The sequence below is a fragment of the Amblyomma mixtum genome, chromosome 3 (assembly GCF_055824585.1).
Source record: "Amblyomma mixtum isolate Tamu chromosome 3, ASM5582458v1, whole genome shotgun sequence".
Taxonomy (NCBI): domain Eukaryota; kingdom Metazoa; phylum Arthropoda; class Arachnida; order Ixodida; family Ixodidae; genus Amblyomma; species Amblyomma mixtum.
The window spans coordinates 160,501,180-160,514,529 of record NC_143014.1 but is presented as its reverse complement, the minus strand read 5'-3'; the positions used below and the strand labels follow the sequence as shown (position 1 = coordinate 160,514,529).

Here is a 13,350-nt window from a genome sequence, read left to right as displayed (position 1 = left end):
TGATTGTATTAAAGAAATAAGTGCCGGTAGAGTGGCAATTTTTAATGATACTAATTTCGCAGATGCCTTCTGGGTCTTTATGGATGTCGTGGAGTCTGTTTGCGCAGTGGTATTTTGCGCCGCCATATATCCGTCATTGACACAATCCTAGCGCAGCTATGCTATTTCCAGCACTCATTCCATTTTATCACATTATTTATTGCCTACTGCCGCCCGCGAATGTTTTTGCGACGGTTCAGCGCGCTGACAATCGGGGCTCGAACGCACTCAGAGGCCACCCTTCTGTTTGCGGTAATATTCCAGCGGTAATTTATTTCTTTTTGCCAACGACTCTGTGTGGAGGTGCCCGTCTCCAGCGCATGCGCACATGAAAAGGACAAAAGGGGGGATACCTTTTTTTATGTTGCGGTGGGGTATAACGGAGCCAGAGAAAGAACTGTTGATCTCCGAAATGCATGAAGGCAAACGTTGAAATCAAGCAAAAATGTAGACCCATATTTAGGTATATACAACATCATTACACCGGATATACCAGCAGTTTAACTGCATGCCGTCAGAAGCAACAATGCGCAAAAGGTTCGCACTCAGCTAAAACGTGGGGCCGCATTTTTCTCACGCTAAACTGATACTGTTCAGTCGAACCACTCGTGTCAGCAAAAAGCCCGTGTGAAGTAGACCGAACGCGCTTTGAAGCCATGCATTTAACGGTGGTACCTATCGCCGTCGTTAGAACAGCCCTAAGCAAATGTCAAGTTTTACGCCTTGCAGCACTTGTACGCATTTAACTCGCTCACAGTCTCGCGTCCACTCAGCGAAGGGGTTCATCAGTAGGCGCAAGCGCATGCGGGCCGTCGCAACACCGTTCGCTCTTCGCCGAGGCAGCGATAAGCCGAGAAGGAAGTTTGGGGGGTCCTTTCCTTGTTGCCGTCGATAGCACTGGCGTGTATCATAATAGGCCGACAAAAGAGACCGCCGGTAGCCGGCGGGCCATTCGTAAACGAGGAGTCACGAACGCACCATTACAACATCGGCGCCCGGAGGAAGAAGTATAGCTCGTGCAGTAATCGACTTGGACCAAAGCGCTCTGCACAATGCATACACACACCGAAGTGCCCGTGCGTGAATCGGAGCGGCTAGTAGCGGGAGAATGGTGAGCAAGTTTTGTGTGCTGAATCTGGCTACCCTATGAGCTTTCCCCGGCCGAAACAAATAAAGACCCAATGAATTAAGATTGCCCACATTTTCTGGAAAGTTATCTTTCTCATGGCTACACTTAGAGGCACTTTTGCAGATAATTTCAGTTGGCATAGAGAGAATACCTGTCATAGGTCCTTATCAAAAACATGGGACCGTATTCTATCAGCTGTCTATTTTAATTCGTCCATTTCGCTTCCATTCGGCCCTCCGTCAGTGGTCATTCAGATATACGCGCCGCTTCTAAGCGTCTGGGGCTGCATATCGCAGCCAATGGCAGCCAGTGGTCAGGTCCAGTCGCCTGCTGTTGACTGATCGCTGCGATGCACCTAACCGTTGGGTGCATACCGCATCCAATTTCAGTTAATGGTATGGACCGGTCGGCAGGCACTGAATTGCCCTGTCGATAGCCCCAGACGGGTATATCTGAGTGAGCACTGTCAGAAGGCCAAATGGACACGAAACGGACAACGGGAGATCGACATCATATTGGATACGGCCCCTGTTCACAAAAAAGAAACAATCATTTTCTGTTCTTGCAGCAACTACGCCATAAGCGCTGGTCACTTACCCCTCAGCTATAAAAAAAAAATTCTTCTAAAATGCATGCGAGTCATTATAAAACAGTTTTCATATTAAAACTGGGAAAAAAGGCGATTTCCTTTTCTCTCGGGTAGAATATTCCGTCCCAGGCAGTTATAGTTGTTTTGCTACGGTCCAGGCGTTCTACAAGATGGTCGAACTCGCACTGCATGCGTACGTGCGTTCTCTGCTGGCTTTAACGATCTGACTATTTGCTCAATAAAACAAACGGTGCACATTCCTCATGTTTAATATGCATAACATCTTATACTCTGTTCTGAAATTGGCTCGTTTCCTGTCGCATATGAAACAGTCGATCCTGCCCGATCGAATTTTTCGTCTCATGACATTGTACAGCACTGGTGCACGAATGCGTGCGTCCCCGCCTGTCATAGTGGTCCTTAACTTTATAGAATATTTAACGAGGTATATAGTCATGCATTCCACGGTGCGAGTGATTTAGAAAGGCCCCAACGGCACTGAGACGGATGAATGTCTGGGAGCGCTCCTGTAATAAGAGTAGAGATGCGTGCAGTGTGAAAGGGAACATGAAAGCGCATGGTGCATTGGGCCGTCTACGCGCCATTGGCCACTCTAAGGACAGGAGGCTAGCGCTGCCGCAAGTGTGGTATTTATACGACAAAGCAGTATGGCTACTGTACACGTCGTACAGCTCGTTTGAGGGGTGCTATCATTTGTGAAATTTAAAGAAAGCCCCATCATGCTTACGACGACACTTGCCTCCGGTTTTTAGAGCGGCTACAGGCGCGCAATTCGCCTTCAGTGGCACGAGTTCGCACGAGTTCATATTGCCCGCCCCTCTAGACCTGCCAACTAGTGCTCAACAATTGCTCTAACACAGAAACTGGGGTGCTCCAATTAGCGAGATGAGCCTTATTTGTTGCTTGTTACATGTAAATTCATAATATGTTGCCATTTGAGACATAACCTTGGGACATCACATGGCGGCCAGAAAGGATTTCGGCGTGTTTATATCAATCTGCCTTTATTCAAAGAGCCGCCCACGATTAACTGCGGCCTTGCGGCTTCTACCACAAACTGTGTAATCCACGATGTGTAAATAGCGTAGATAAGCCACTTAATGCAGGCTGCAAAACAATGTCCTGGCAAGAAGCTTAGACACTTGCACGGTTTTAAAAAGTTCATTGCTATCTCTGATTTCATAACGAGTTTTTAGGAGCATTTACTTTTTGGAATTCGACCAATATATTTCTTGTTGTTCATTATCTGAACGAAATTGTTTAGATAGATTTATATGCTAATAATAAACCCATCCTTTCCTTCCAGGATATTCTCGAAAGTTGTGAATATTTGGGAGCGGCACCAAGAAGGAGCCTGCGAAAACCAGCACTTACTTGCGCCTAATGTTCTGCGCTAATAATGGCACCTCAGCGTTTCATGTTTCGCACGTCTCCTTCGCTCTTTTCCTGAAATAAAAGTTTTGCGGAAACCGTCTGTAAGGAATAATGCATATTTCAAGGACAAAAGAACAAAAGAGCTCTACATGAAAGTTCAATTAGTCAAAAACAGAAAGTCTGGTAAATAACAGAAGAAAGCGGAAACTAAACAGAATTTTTCATATATACTGAAACATATATATAAAAAGAAAATCTGGAAACAGAAAACAGAACTGCTGGAAATTTCCGGCTGGCCAGCTGCCAGAAAATCTGTGTACTTTTCCGCGAAAAAAGTTTTACAGTGTAAGACTGGTACATGCCATATCGAATAAAATAATATTTTTTTATTAACAGGTCTCCGTCATATACGCTTATACGTCACCTATTTTAGTACTTTAGCTTTTAATTCTGCACGCAAAACAGCTGCAAGTTAAAGTAACAAAAAAATTGGAGACCATTATACTGTTCTGAATGTCTTGGTATCAACATGTTAGCAAGCCTCTGCATCAGAGTATTTATGACAGGCAAAAATAAAACCATGGTTTGCTTAAAAGTATGATGTTACCTATGACGAGATCTTGGAATGACTCTCAGAACGGAAAGTGAGCGCGTTAACTACCTTATTTATGCTGCCTATATGAAAGAGCATCTAAAGCGCCAAATATTTCTGCTGCCGTTTAAATGCTCCTGTAGTACACGCAGGCAACCTTACTAACATTCAATTTGTGCTCTCGACAATGTGCGTATTCCACAAAAATTAGCATCATATCAGCAGTGACACGTGAGGCAAAAACACCAATCTTTTCACACGGATAAAAGTATGGTGAGACAGAAAGAGACGACTAGAAAAAAAAAGTTTTCACTGGTTGTCATCAAAAACAATGTATACATAATGAACAAGAGCCCTGTGTGCTCGAACACAATGGCCAGACCTCAGCACGATCAACATTATGTATATCCTCATTATGAACAGGATGCGCATGCTTAGGCGCACGCATAATCTTCAAGTTGAGCGCAGGTTTCAGCCCGAGAAGGAGCACCAGGACCGAGAAGAAAGCATCGACATTAAGTTGACTTTAGGCTGAGTGCTACTGAACCTTCGATTTTGTCATTTGTTTTGGCGCATAGGCTGCACTGACAACAACGAAAGGCGACTGAAACCTAAAATAAGGTTGCGGTTCGTGAGGTTTTGCAGCGCCCTGGTTAACTGCCATTAGTGCTCGAGAATTTTTTCAGCTGCAAGAATAACAAAGTCTCGCGCACGATATCATGAATAGCCAACGTTAAGCGATCAAGCGACCAGTAGCGGAAACTCTTCAAAGGAAATCTGGATTTCAAGGAATAAAAGGCACCAACGTTGACCAATATGCACCTGCTACTCAACATTTCACAGCAGTAAGGTAAGTCATAGCAGTGCTTAACAAAATAATGCTACCAAATTCGGGCAAGACTGAAACGAAATACAGGGTAGGGTTAAGATGACAGCTATGACAACGTCCAAACGTTGACAGCAGCCCCCTCGTAGCCACTCTGTTCAACATAAAGGTGTGAAATAAAATACGAACACATAACAGAGTCCACGTGCGCTCCATACATTACAGACAGGAGAGATAATCCCTTCAAGATAAGTAAAGAAAGCAATGAAAAGGAAAACACTGCCTCGCGCGGACGTGCTGTCAGTCTTAGTCTGTACGCTAAAATGCAAATTACAAAGAGACAAACCAGTTCCGTGCGTGCACGCTTCAAGTTATTACTTTGAAACAACATCCCAGTTGACACAAAGTCCTGAAGGCAGAACCCGCTTTTCAAGGCCTGAAAGAGGCCACGGTCCTAGAATAGTCGCCGGAGACAACGGATCGCTGCCCAGCGCCCCGAGTTCATGCGCAGCTCTCGCTTTTGGTAGCAGTAAATAGGACAGCGACAATCCGAGACTATATGAGTGATGCGGTCGTCCGGAACACAGAGCGCTGAGGTTGGGAGCAAGTACGATTGGTAAACAAAAAAAAAATAACGTGAATTTTGTCCTCCTTGCAAAGTAGAGGTACGTCTGCGGAGGCAGCGAACCTGCATCCGCATGCGACGTAGTAATTCTGTAAATTTGGTTTCAGGAATTGATCTTTTGTACTACCCGTATTTAATGAACCGCTTTTACGCCTCCAGCCTACGTGTGCATATTATTCGTAGAGTAGATCACTGCGCAGGCCACGCTCAACGGACAGCTGAAGGATGTAGTCGAGGGTTTGACGGCATACCGTCTGGTCAGGAATCATGGTGATGAGGATTGCTGGTCACTGGCCAAAGTCAATAAAGATGGAAAGACGTTTCGGGAGGATAGTGAACAAGGGAGCCGTAGCGCTCCCGAAACGTCTTTCCATCTTTATTGACTTTGGCCAGTGACCAGCAATCCTCATCACAGCTGAAGGATTAATGCCTGAAGCCCGCACTGGGACCTGCCCGTCGTGCTCAGCCAGGCCTTGTTCGCCAATCTTGAAGTTAGACCTAGGCGTGGCACAGGCCTGGCTTGGCCTCAACAGTAACGCAAAAGTGGCGAATCGCTCACTGGGCGTGGGTTTTGAGATTTGCGCGATGTGCCCGCGAGAGACATTTTCGCTGCTGGTCTTCAACCAGACGGAAAGCGCCATTAGTTTTGTTCTTTATTGTCGTGCAACATTGGCCATGGCCATGGTCATATCCGTTCTTGCCATGCCACCTGCTCCACTATTTTCAAACAGGCTACAAGCGGTTTAATGCCAAAAGTATGGAGGCCCCTTACCAAGCTTTGCCTTATGGAAAAGCGGGGTGCCAGGTAGTGGGGGGGGATGTGGGTACGCATTAGCGATGTAGGTGGATTTCCGGTGGTACTCACACTCAAATTCGGCACCTGTCGATTACTGTTTTGGATAAGCGTGTTATCCGTCGAACCACAGTGGTAACCGACGGTTTGGTCGAAAGTTCCCAAGCCACAGACTCTGCTTTTGCGCAGTATAGTAGGGCACTTACGGCGCCTATGAGGCTACTAAGGTTGAAGTAAGACGGCGAGACTCCTCCTCCCCTTCCAAAGATTTTTGTGCTTCGGAGGTGTCCTGAATACCTCGCAAAGCGGCTCAAAAGCATACTCTGGGATTTGGATTTTTTTGACCAACTATGCGCTATGACCGCGAGCAGATGCAACCTGAGCACATACGGCGAGCTGTATAATGGCCTCAACAAAACATATAATTCTCTCAAGCATGAGGCGTTTTATTTCACAATATTGAGCGACAACGGATTAACGAAAAGTGAACAACATACGGCTTTCTAGCAGAAGATTCTGCCTAAATGCCAAACATAGGTATTTTTAGCCGGATGATACAATGCAAGCCAGTAGCTTTCCATTTATCACCCGTAGTGCATGAAACACGAATAAGAAAACTTAAGACATCTCTTAAATTGCGCGAAAAATCCGCTCTGTGAATGCCCACCAGCAATCTTAATGACAACTTCTAAAGGGCTCTGCGACCCGCCGCGCTGGCTCAGTAGCTGTGACGTTCGGCTGCTGATCCCAAGGTCACGGGATATACCCTGGCCGCGGCGGTTCGACGTAGGCGAAATGCGAAAACTCTCGTGTGCTGTAACATGCCATAACAAGTTAAACGACCACAGGCGGTCTAAATTAATCCGCAGCCTTCCCCTAAAACATTTGACCAACACTATTCCCACTTCCTTAGTTACTGATCAATCCTCTCTCGCCCTACCATAAGCTTGCCGTCCCGGTTAGCTCAATTGGCAGAGCGGCTGCTCCGGTGAAGTGGTGGTCCCAGGTTCGAACCCCTGAACAGGAAAATTTTTTTCTTCAACTACGAAGTTTCTGAGAAAGTTCTATAACGTTCCTTTGTAGCCGTATGGCTGCGCGTCATTGAGGCTGGATGCCAATGAGTAATTACTCCCTTATTACTTCCACAAATAAAGGCGTCCCTCACATCCCCATGTGTCGTTTCGGGACGTTAAACCCCGTATATCGCATGCCCCACAGCCCTCTGCCATGTCCTGAAAATAAGACGGGGCAGCGATAGCTGACCTCTTGTCCGGCATTCTTCAGGGAGCTTTCCTTAGTTATACGCCAGAGAACGTACTCAGCATTCCCAACCAACTTCGCTGCCTGGCAGCGAGCTCGGCTGAACTGAGGTCTGCCGCCTTGTGATAATAAGCCCAAGAAACCCAGCGTTCCTCACAGCGTAAGTAGCTCTGAGTTTGCACCGCAGAGTGCGCGCGGTGTAGAAGACGGGGCAGCCTGGTCCTCCAGAGTTGTAGAACGATCCGATCGCCACAGATGCATGCGTACGGCCGCTGGCGCTTGCGCTGCCCAACTAAGCAAGCTTTCGGTCAGTCTTGCCGTAAACGTTTCAATTGATCGCAAATGAACGGTAGACGATGTAAGAGCTGCTTATTTAAGCTTGCATAGGAAAACACGTTTCTCTCGCTGAAAGCCGGAGTAACTCACAGTAACAACACCCATCTTAACTGCACGACGTTGCCTTCTGCCAGCCTCTACTTCGCATGGAGTGTAACGGCTGCGAGCAGCGCCCCGCCCCTTATAGACTGCAATCTCGATAACGCTCCGTGCCGACGGCAACATCCCCATAATCTCTGCAAGACCCCCCTGCCAATGTTGCCGCTGTAAGAAAGTGCAATAGATGGAAGCTAGAACACCGCTCCGTGCCATCCTATGGACATGACAATAAAACGACCATGTTAACAAAGACGATTCGCCGTAGAGACAATCGCCGACGAACATCTATAAGCAGGGTTTGAACAGAAATCATAATGGCACCAGGCCCGCGCGGTGCCGAGCAGGTATGGGCTCCGGGGCAGCGCTGGAGGCAGCAAAGAATGAAAATAAGTGGGGGGCCCCTGGCATAGGAACAAAACGTTTTCCTTCCTTCCTGGCGCTTCCTGTGAAGAGAGACCCGCCACTTCCTCGACCGGCCGACGGAACGAGCCGCCCACCATCAGCGCTCTGCCGCGGTGGCGTCGGCGGACTTTTCAAATCTGGGGCGACTCCGCGAAGACGTGTTCGGCTGCGGGGATACGTCGGCGCTCTCTAGCCAGCCCCTTCTCTCTCCCGCTCTCACTTTCGGCGGCCGAGTTTGTTTCGCGCCCGGGCGAGGGCGAAGAGGTGGCTGAGATCAAAGAGAAAAGATGCCCGCGAACAAAGTGCACAAGCCGAAAAGAAGCACGCAGAAGAACGAAAGGAGGTCGATCACCCTTTCGCCTTGCCGGGGAAGCCAGTATAAAAGGAAGGACGGGGAAAGTTCGGAGCTACATCACAGCGAGCATTCCCTGCTCAGCTGGTCCAAGCATCGCCATGCGCTCCCTGGTGAGTCCGAGAGACGCGGTCAGCCACTGGCTTCCGTCGGGCGCACCGGCGATAAGCGCGCCGCCGGCTCCAGCCGTTGCGCAACGCTCGACGGACCCCAGCGTGCGCCGCACGTGGTCGTGCAGGCGGCACCGTAGTCGCCGATGTCCAGCAGAAGTTCAGATTACGTTTTCGATTAGGCGCATGTGACCTCCGATAACTTTTATTTCTTGGCTTAGCTGTTATCTTAAACTGCACTCGCCGATACAGCAAGGCTCAGTCGGTCACATCAGCTCTCAGGTTCCGTACTATCGTTATCGGTGACAAAGCACGATGAGGTCCTCTGCAGAGACTTTAAACTTTTGTCTTTGCGTACTTCCTCTTATATCTATCGAACATAGCTGCGATGCGATTTAAAATTTGTTCTCCTCCGGAGCATCCCTCTGCATGGTTTCAAAATGAATTAGTTACTCGCCTAAATTCAAGGCATCAGTTCTTGACAGCCTTGGCCTTAAGCATCATGGCCGGGATGGATTTTTTGTTTCATGCTGGTATGCCCGTTTTCTTTCCCATATTTCTTGCGATAGTGAAGCACTTAACCGTGCCATTTGCTTCCACTTAGGAGCAAGCCTGCATTAATGGGTTTGCCTAAATTTGGTCGTCTATAGCCACTGTCAGATGCAAAAGACACACAAATGTGATGTTGTCTGTCTTATGCAAATGCTGCACGGGGCGTCCTGTTTCCTTCCGAAACGTTCCGAACAGCGCTTTCACTCCCGCTTTTATCTCAACTCTTAATAAATCAGCATGGCACTTCGAACGCGGATGCGAAAAAAAGCTTTTACCCAGTTGTACTGCCATCCACGTATCTGCCAACACTCTGGATGCGTAATACGAGCGCGGCCGCACTATAAATACTCGAGATTGAGTCGATAGGAAGTGAGGAGCGCCGGCTAGATCTAGCCCTGATCCGGACGCAAGCGTCCTGCGCCGACATGGCGCCATTAAAAAAACATTAGGACCGGAAAAAAAACGCAGTGAGAGTTGATCGAGATCTTGTTCTCAGCCCGGTCTAAATTCGTCCTCCCACGAGGAACTAGGTCAGTCTCAGAGACACACCTCTGATCCGTCGTGATGTCATGTCACCATTCTATGATACGAGAACAACTCCCAACAAGGAATGTGTTCTTGACGGCTGTTCCTGTGCATCGGCGGACTGCACTAGTGACAGGTGCTGCACGTGAGCAGCAGGGGTACGTTGAAGTAGAGAGTGCCCATGTGCAGTGATGCGGCCCATGTGTAGCAATGACGCGTATCGAACAAAGCGTGCTTGTTATTCCGCGCAGGTACTACTGTCAGCGGTCGGCCTTGCCCTTGCCGGCAACCTTGGCGGCGGCGGGGGTGGCTTCGGTGGCGGCGGCTTTGGCGGCGGTGGTCATGGCGGTGGCGGTGGATTCGGCGGCGGCGGCGGCGGACACCACGGCGGAGGTAGGTTGTCGGATCATCATTCGCCCTCTTCGCCACTTTAGTCGCCGCGCCGAAAAGGACATGGGAATACTCTCAGAAGACTTCAGCAATGGTCTGAAGACCTGCTCGCACAACTGAGCCAAGAGTGCAATGCATTCACGCTGGTGCATACTGCAAATTCATCGTGGTCGCCGCATTCCGCTTCGTACTGCGAACATTGACCAGCGGTTTGTAAATGCAGGTGAAATCCTTTAAAACTGTGCACACCAGGGAGTTACCGAATCGCAACAGACCATTCTATTTGCACCACGAGCATCGCTGCAATATGAAACTTTACTTATCAGCTTTGTCAACGTGCTACTCACGAGCCTATGCTTCTCGACCTGAAGAGCCCGGGACCTCACGAGCTCTTCAAGTTAAGAAAGATATGGGTCTTGCGCTGAAAGAGGGTGTGGAAATAGCCACTGATGTTCAGAGTTCTTGCGCTCTAAGCTATGTGCTAGGGCATGAAGTTGGCAAGGAGGTTCGTATAGTGCAAGGATCATCAAAAGCTTTGTTTAGATTTTTCCGCCAGAATTTTTGCACCAAGCTTCAGGTTGCTGCTGCCTATTTACTTATATTGAATGGCAATAAGTATAACACTGAGCATGAACTACGCGTCACCTTAAACTATGCGTTGTTGTTCCCATTGCTTGGTCACCAAGATAAAAATAACATCAACTAAAAATTCATTTAGCCGCGTTATTTTGATTAGAATAGCAACCCCTATTCTAAGCCCCAGATATATGATACTGCTCGTATGAAGTTAACGCTGATTAGCGAGAAACATCGTGTGCACAGTAAGGAAAGGCGCACTTTTGTCGAATATCATCACTCCGGTATCACGGTGACCAAAAAAATAAAGCTAGCACCGCGGGAGTAGTATACCAAAAGGACGCTGTACAATGAACGTGGCGGTTCTCGCGCAGGCGGTGGCGCTGGCGGAGGAGCCGTTGTGAGCACGTCTGTGGTAGAGATCAAGAGTCTCGGTTCCACCGGAGGCGGCGGCGGCGGCGGAGGCGGCCATCATGGTGGTGGTGGATTCGGCGGCGGCGGTCTCGGCGGTGGCGGATTCGGCGGCGGAGGATTCGGCGGAGGTGGCTTCGGCGGCGGCGGCGGTCACCACGGTGGAGGCGGTGGCGGCGTTGGTGGAGGCCAGGTCGTTGGAACGTACAAGGTGCGCGCACTCTTGCGCGATGCGCCGCTACCGCAGTTGGAGCCGAGGAACAGCTCGTGCAGTGCGCAAGCACCGCTGGAAGCATCAATGCGTTTGTAACTGAAAAAAAAAAAAGAGCGGAGAAACTGTCGTAGAGGCAAGTAGCTCTGGTGGGGCCAACAGTGGGAGTCGTATCAGTAGTACTACATTTTCCCAATGCCAACTGCTAAATCTGCGAATGTCGCAACGCTATCCAAGTCGGTCGAGGTGAGCGGCTCATAATGATCCGCGAGATGCGGCGTTTACAGACCTTCGGTCAAGAAAGAGCCGAACGCTAACACCTGATCATTTACTAGTCCCAAAAATCGGCAAACTCCTGCGGCTCTCTCGAGCTTGCGTGCGCCAAAAGCAGCCGTGAAACGTTGTAGTATCCAGCGCATTAGTTTTAGTCTATCAGTCGTTCTCAGCCTTCCTTGGTTTAGTGCATGCACAAGTATTTATCTGCCTTTACCTGCACTTCCCAACACGTCTCAGAAAATAAGCGCGAGGAGCGGGAAGAAGACGGCGAATCTAATAACTTATTCAGCAAATGATGCCAAAAACGACGCGCTGTACAATGCAGCGCGTTGTCTGAAATCGCATATTAGTGGCCACGAAGCCTTTAGAGACTCAGAGGCAGTAGTGCTATTTTGGGCTGCGACGTGGCCATTTGGCCTTCGCTGGTTACATTTATGCAACTAGACGCGTATGTAGAGTCATATCCTGCCGCCAGAGTCCTCTTCATATCGACACCATAGCCAGCCGGCAACGTTAAGCGCCTATGCCGTGGATGCCGTGAACCTTCGGAAATTGGAGCAGCCGTATAGAAGGTATGTGCTATTCAAATAAGGCACAGGGACAACCAACAACTGGAGCATCTACGTGCGCATGTCTGTGCTGATAAACAGAGCGTAGCGCGAGCGTCAACGCACTCCACCGTCACCGCAGGCCGGCCCTGCCTACTTGGTCAAGGCGCTGCAGCCCATCGGCGGAGGCGGCGTCGGTGGTGTCGGTGGTGGTGTCCATGGTGGCGGATTTGGCGGCGGTGGCTTGGGCGGCGGTGGATTCGGTGGAGGCGGACACGGCGGTGGATTTGGCGGCGGCGGCGGAGTCGGCGGCGGCACGGCCACCTACCACGTCACTGTCAAGGGAGGTGGCGGCGGTGCCGTCGGCGGCGGAGGATATGGCGGCGGCGGCTTTGGCGGCGGAGGCCACGGCGGCGGTGGGGGTGGCCACGGCGGCCACGGTGGAGGCGGCGGCGGTGGCGGATGGTGGTAGAGAACGCCAGGTGAGAGAGCTCCACACGTCCACTGCTGTAGCATGGTGCACTTCCGACGCGTTCGCGCATTGGACGCACGGGTGCCACTCTAAACTGCTGGAAGCAAACGACATGAAACGCCTCGATAGCTCTAAATGCTGAATGCGCGATTCTTGCAACCAGTTTGAGCCGCTTTCCTTGTATTTCATTTGCGGTGAGTTTGATGAAAATTACATATATTGAGACATGCCTGGAAGGCCAGCTGTCGTGTGTCAGCCATCATATCATAGTATTCGCGCAAAAAGGCAGTTCCTTGTTTCGCAGCGACGGCATGGCGGCTAGCGGCTGAGCGTAATGACTGCAGTACAAACTGTCTCCTGAGGTTACCTGGCTCAGAACAATAAGAAATAAATTATTACAGTAGTAAGTCGTTGCAAACCTGCTCTGCAAGTGAAGCAACATTTTGTGCTCAGAAATTCTCCGCTGAGTGTTTTTAGGCGCAGAGAGAGAGTGATTCGAGTCCTGGCTTTAAAACAGTGCCGTTGTTTTAAGAAAGTCTTGGTAATTCAGGGGGATTAAGAGCTTGAAACTACAAAAAAGTTATTTCGTGGTAGCAACTCAGAAATGTCATGAGCGCACGCGATAATTTGAGTGCGCCTCAGAGTTTTGATCTTTGTTTTGTTTCTCTGTTTTGCAGCCGCAACCAGTGTATTTTGTCATCGTTCACAAGTGTCACGCAATAGTCGCCACAGCCTGCAAGAGCAAGAAGCACCCATGGACCTCGCGCGCAAAGAAAAGACCGGCAGCGCCATCATGCGGTAGCTAGCAATACTAGAGCTGTCCGGTGTGGATGCACCGACCG

At 49.5% G+C, this 13,350-nt stretch overlaps 1 protein-coding gene across 1 annotated transcript; it reads left to right on the top strand.

The window, feature by feature from the left end:
• The first annotated feature begins 8,538 nt into the window (after positions 1-8,538).
• LOC149352521 (uncharacterized) lies at positions 8,539-12,508 on the top strand. The gene is made up of 4 exons (XM_089577191.1): positions 8,539-8,550; positions 9,876-10,017; positions 10,965-11,212; positions 12,179-12,508. Exons 1-4 carry the CDS (start codon positions 8,539-8,541, stop codon positions 12,506-12,508), a joined length of 732 nt encoding a protein of 243 aa, XP_089433317.1.
• Positions 12,509-13,350: the final 842 nt, after the last annotated feature.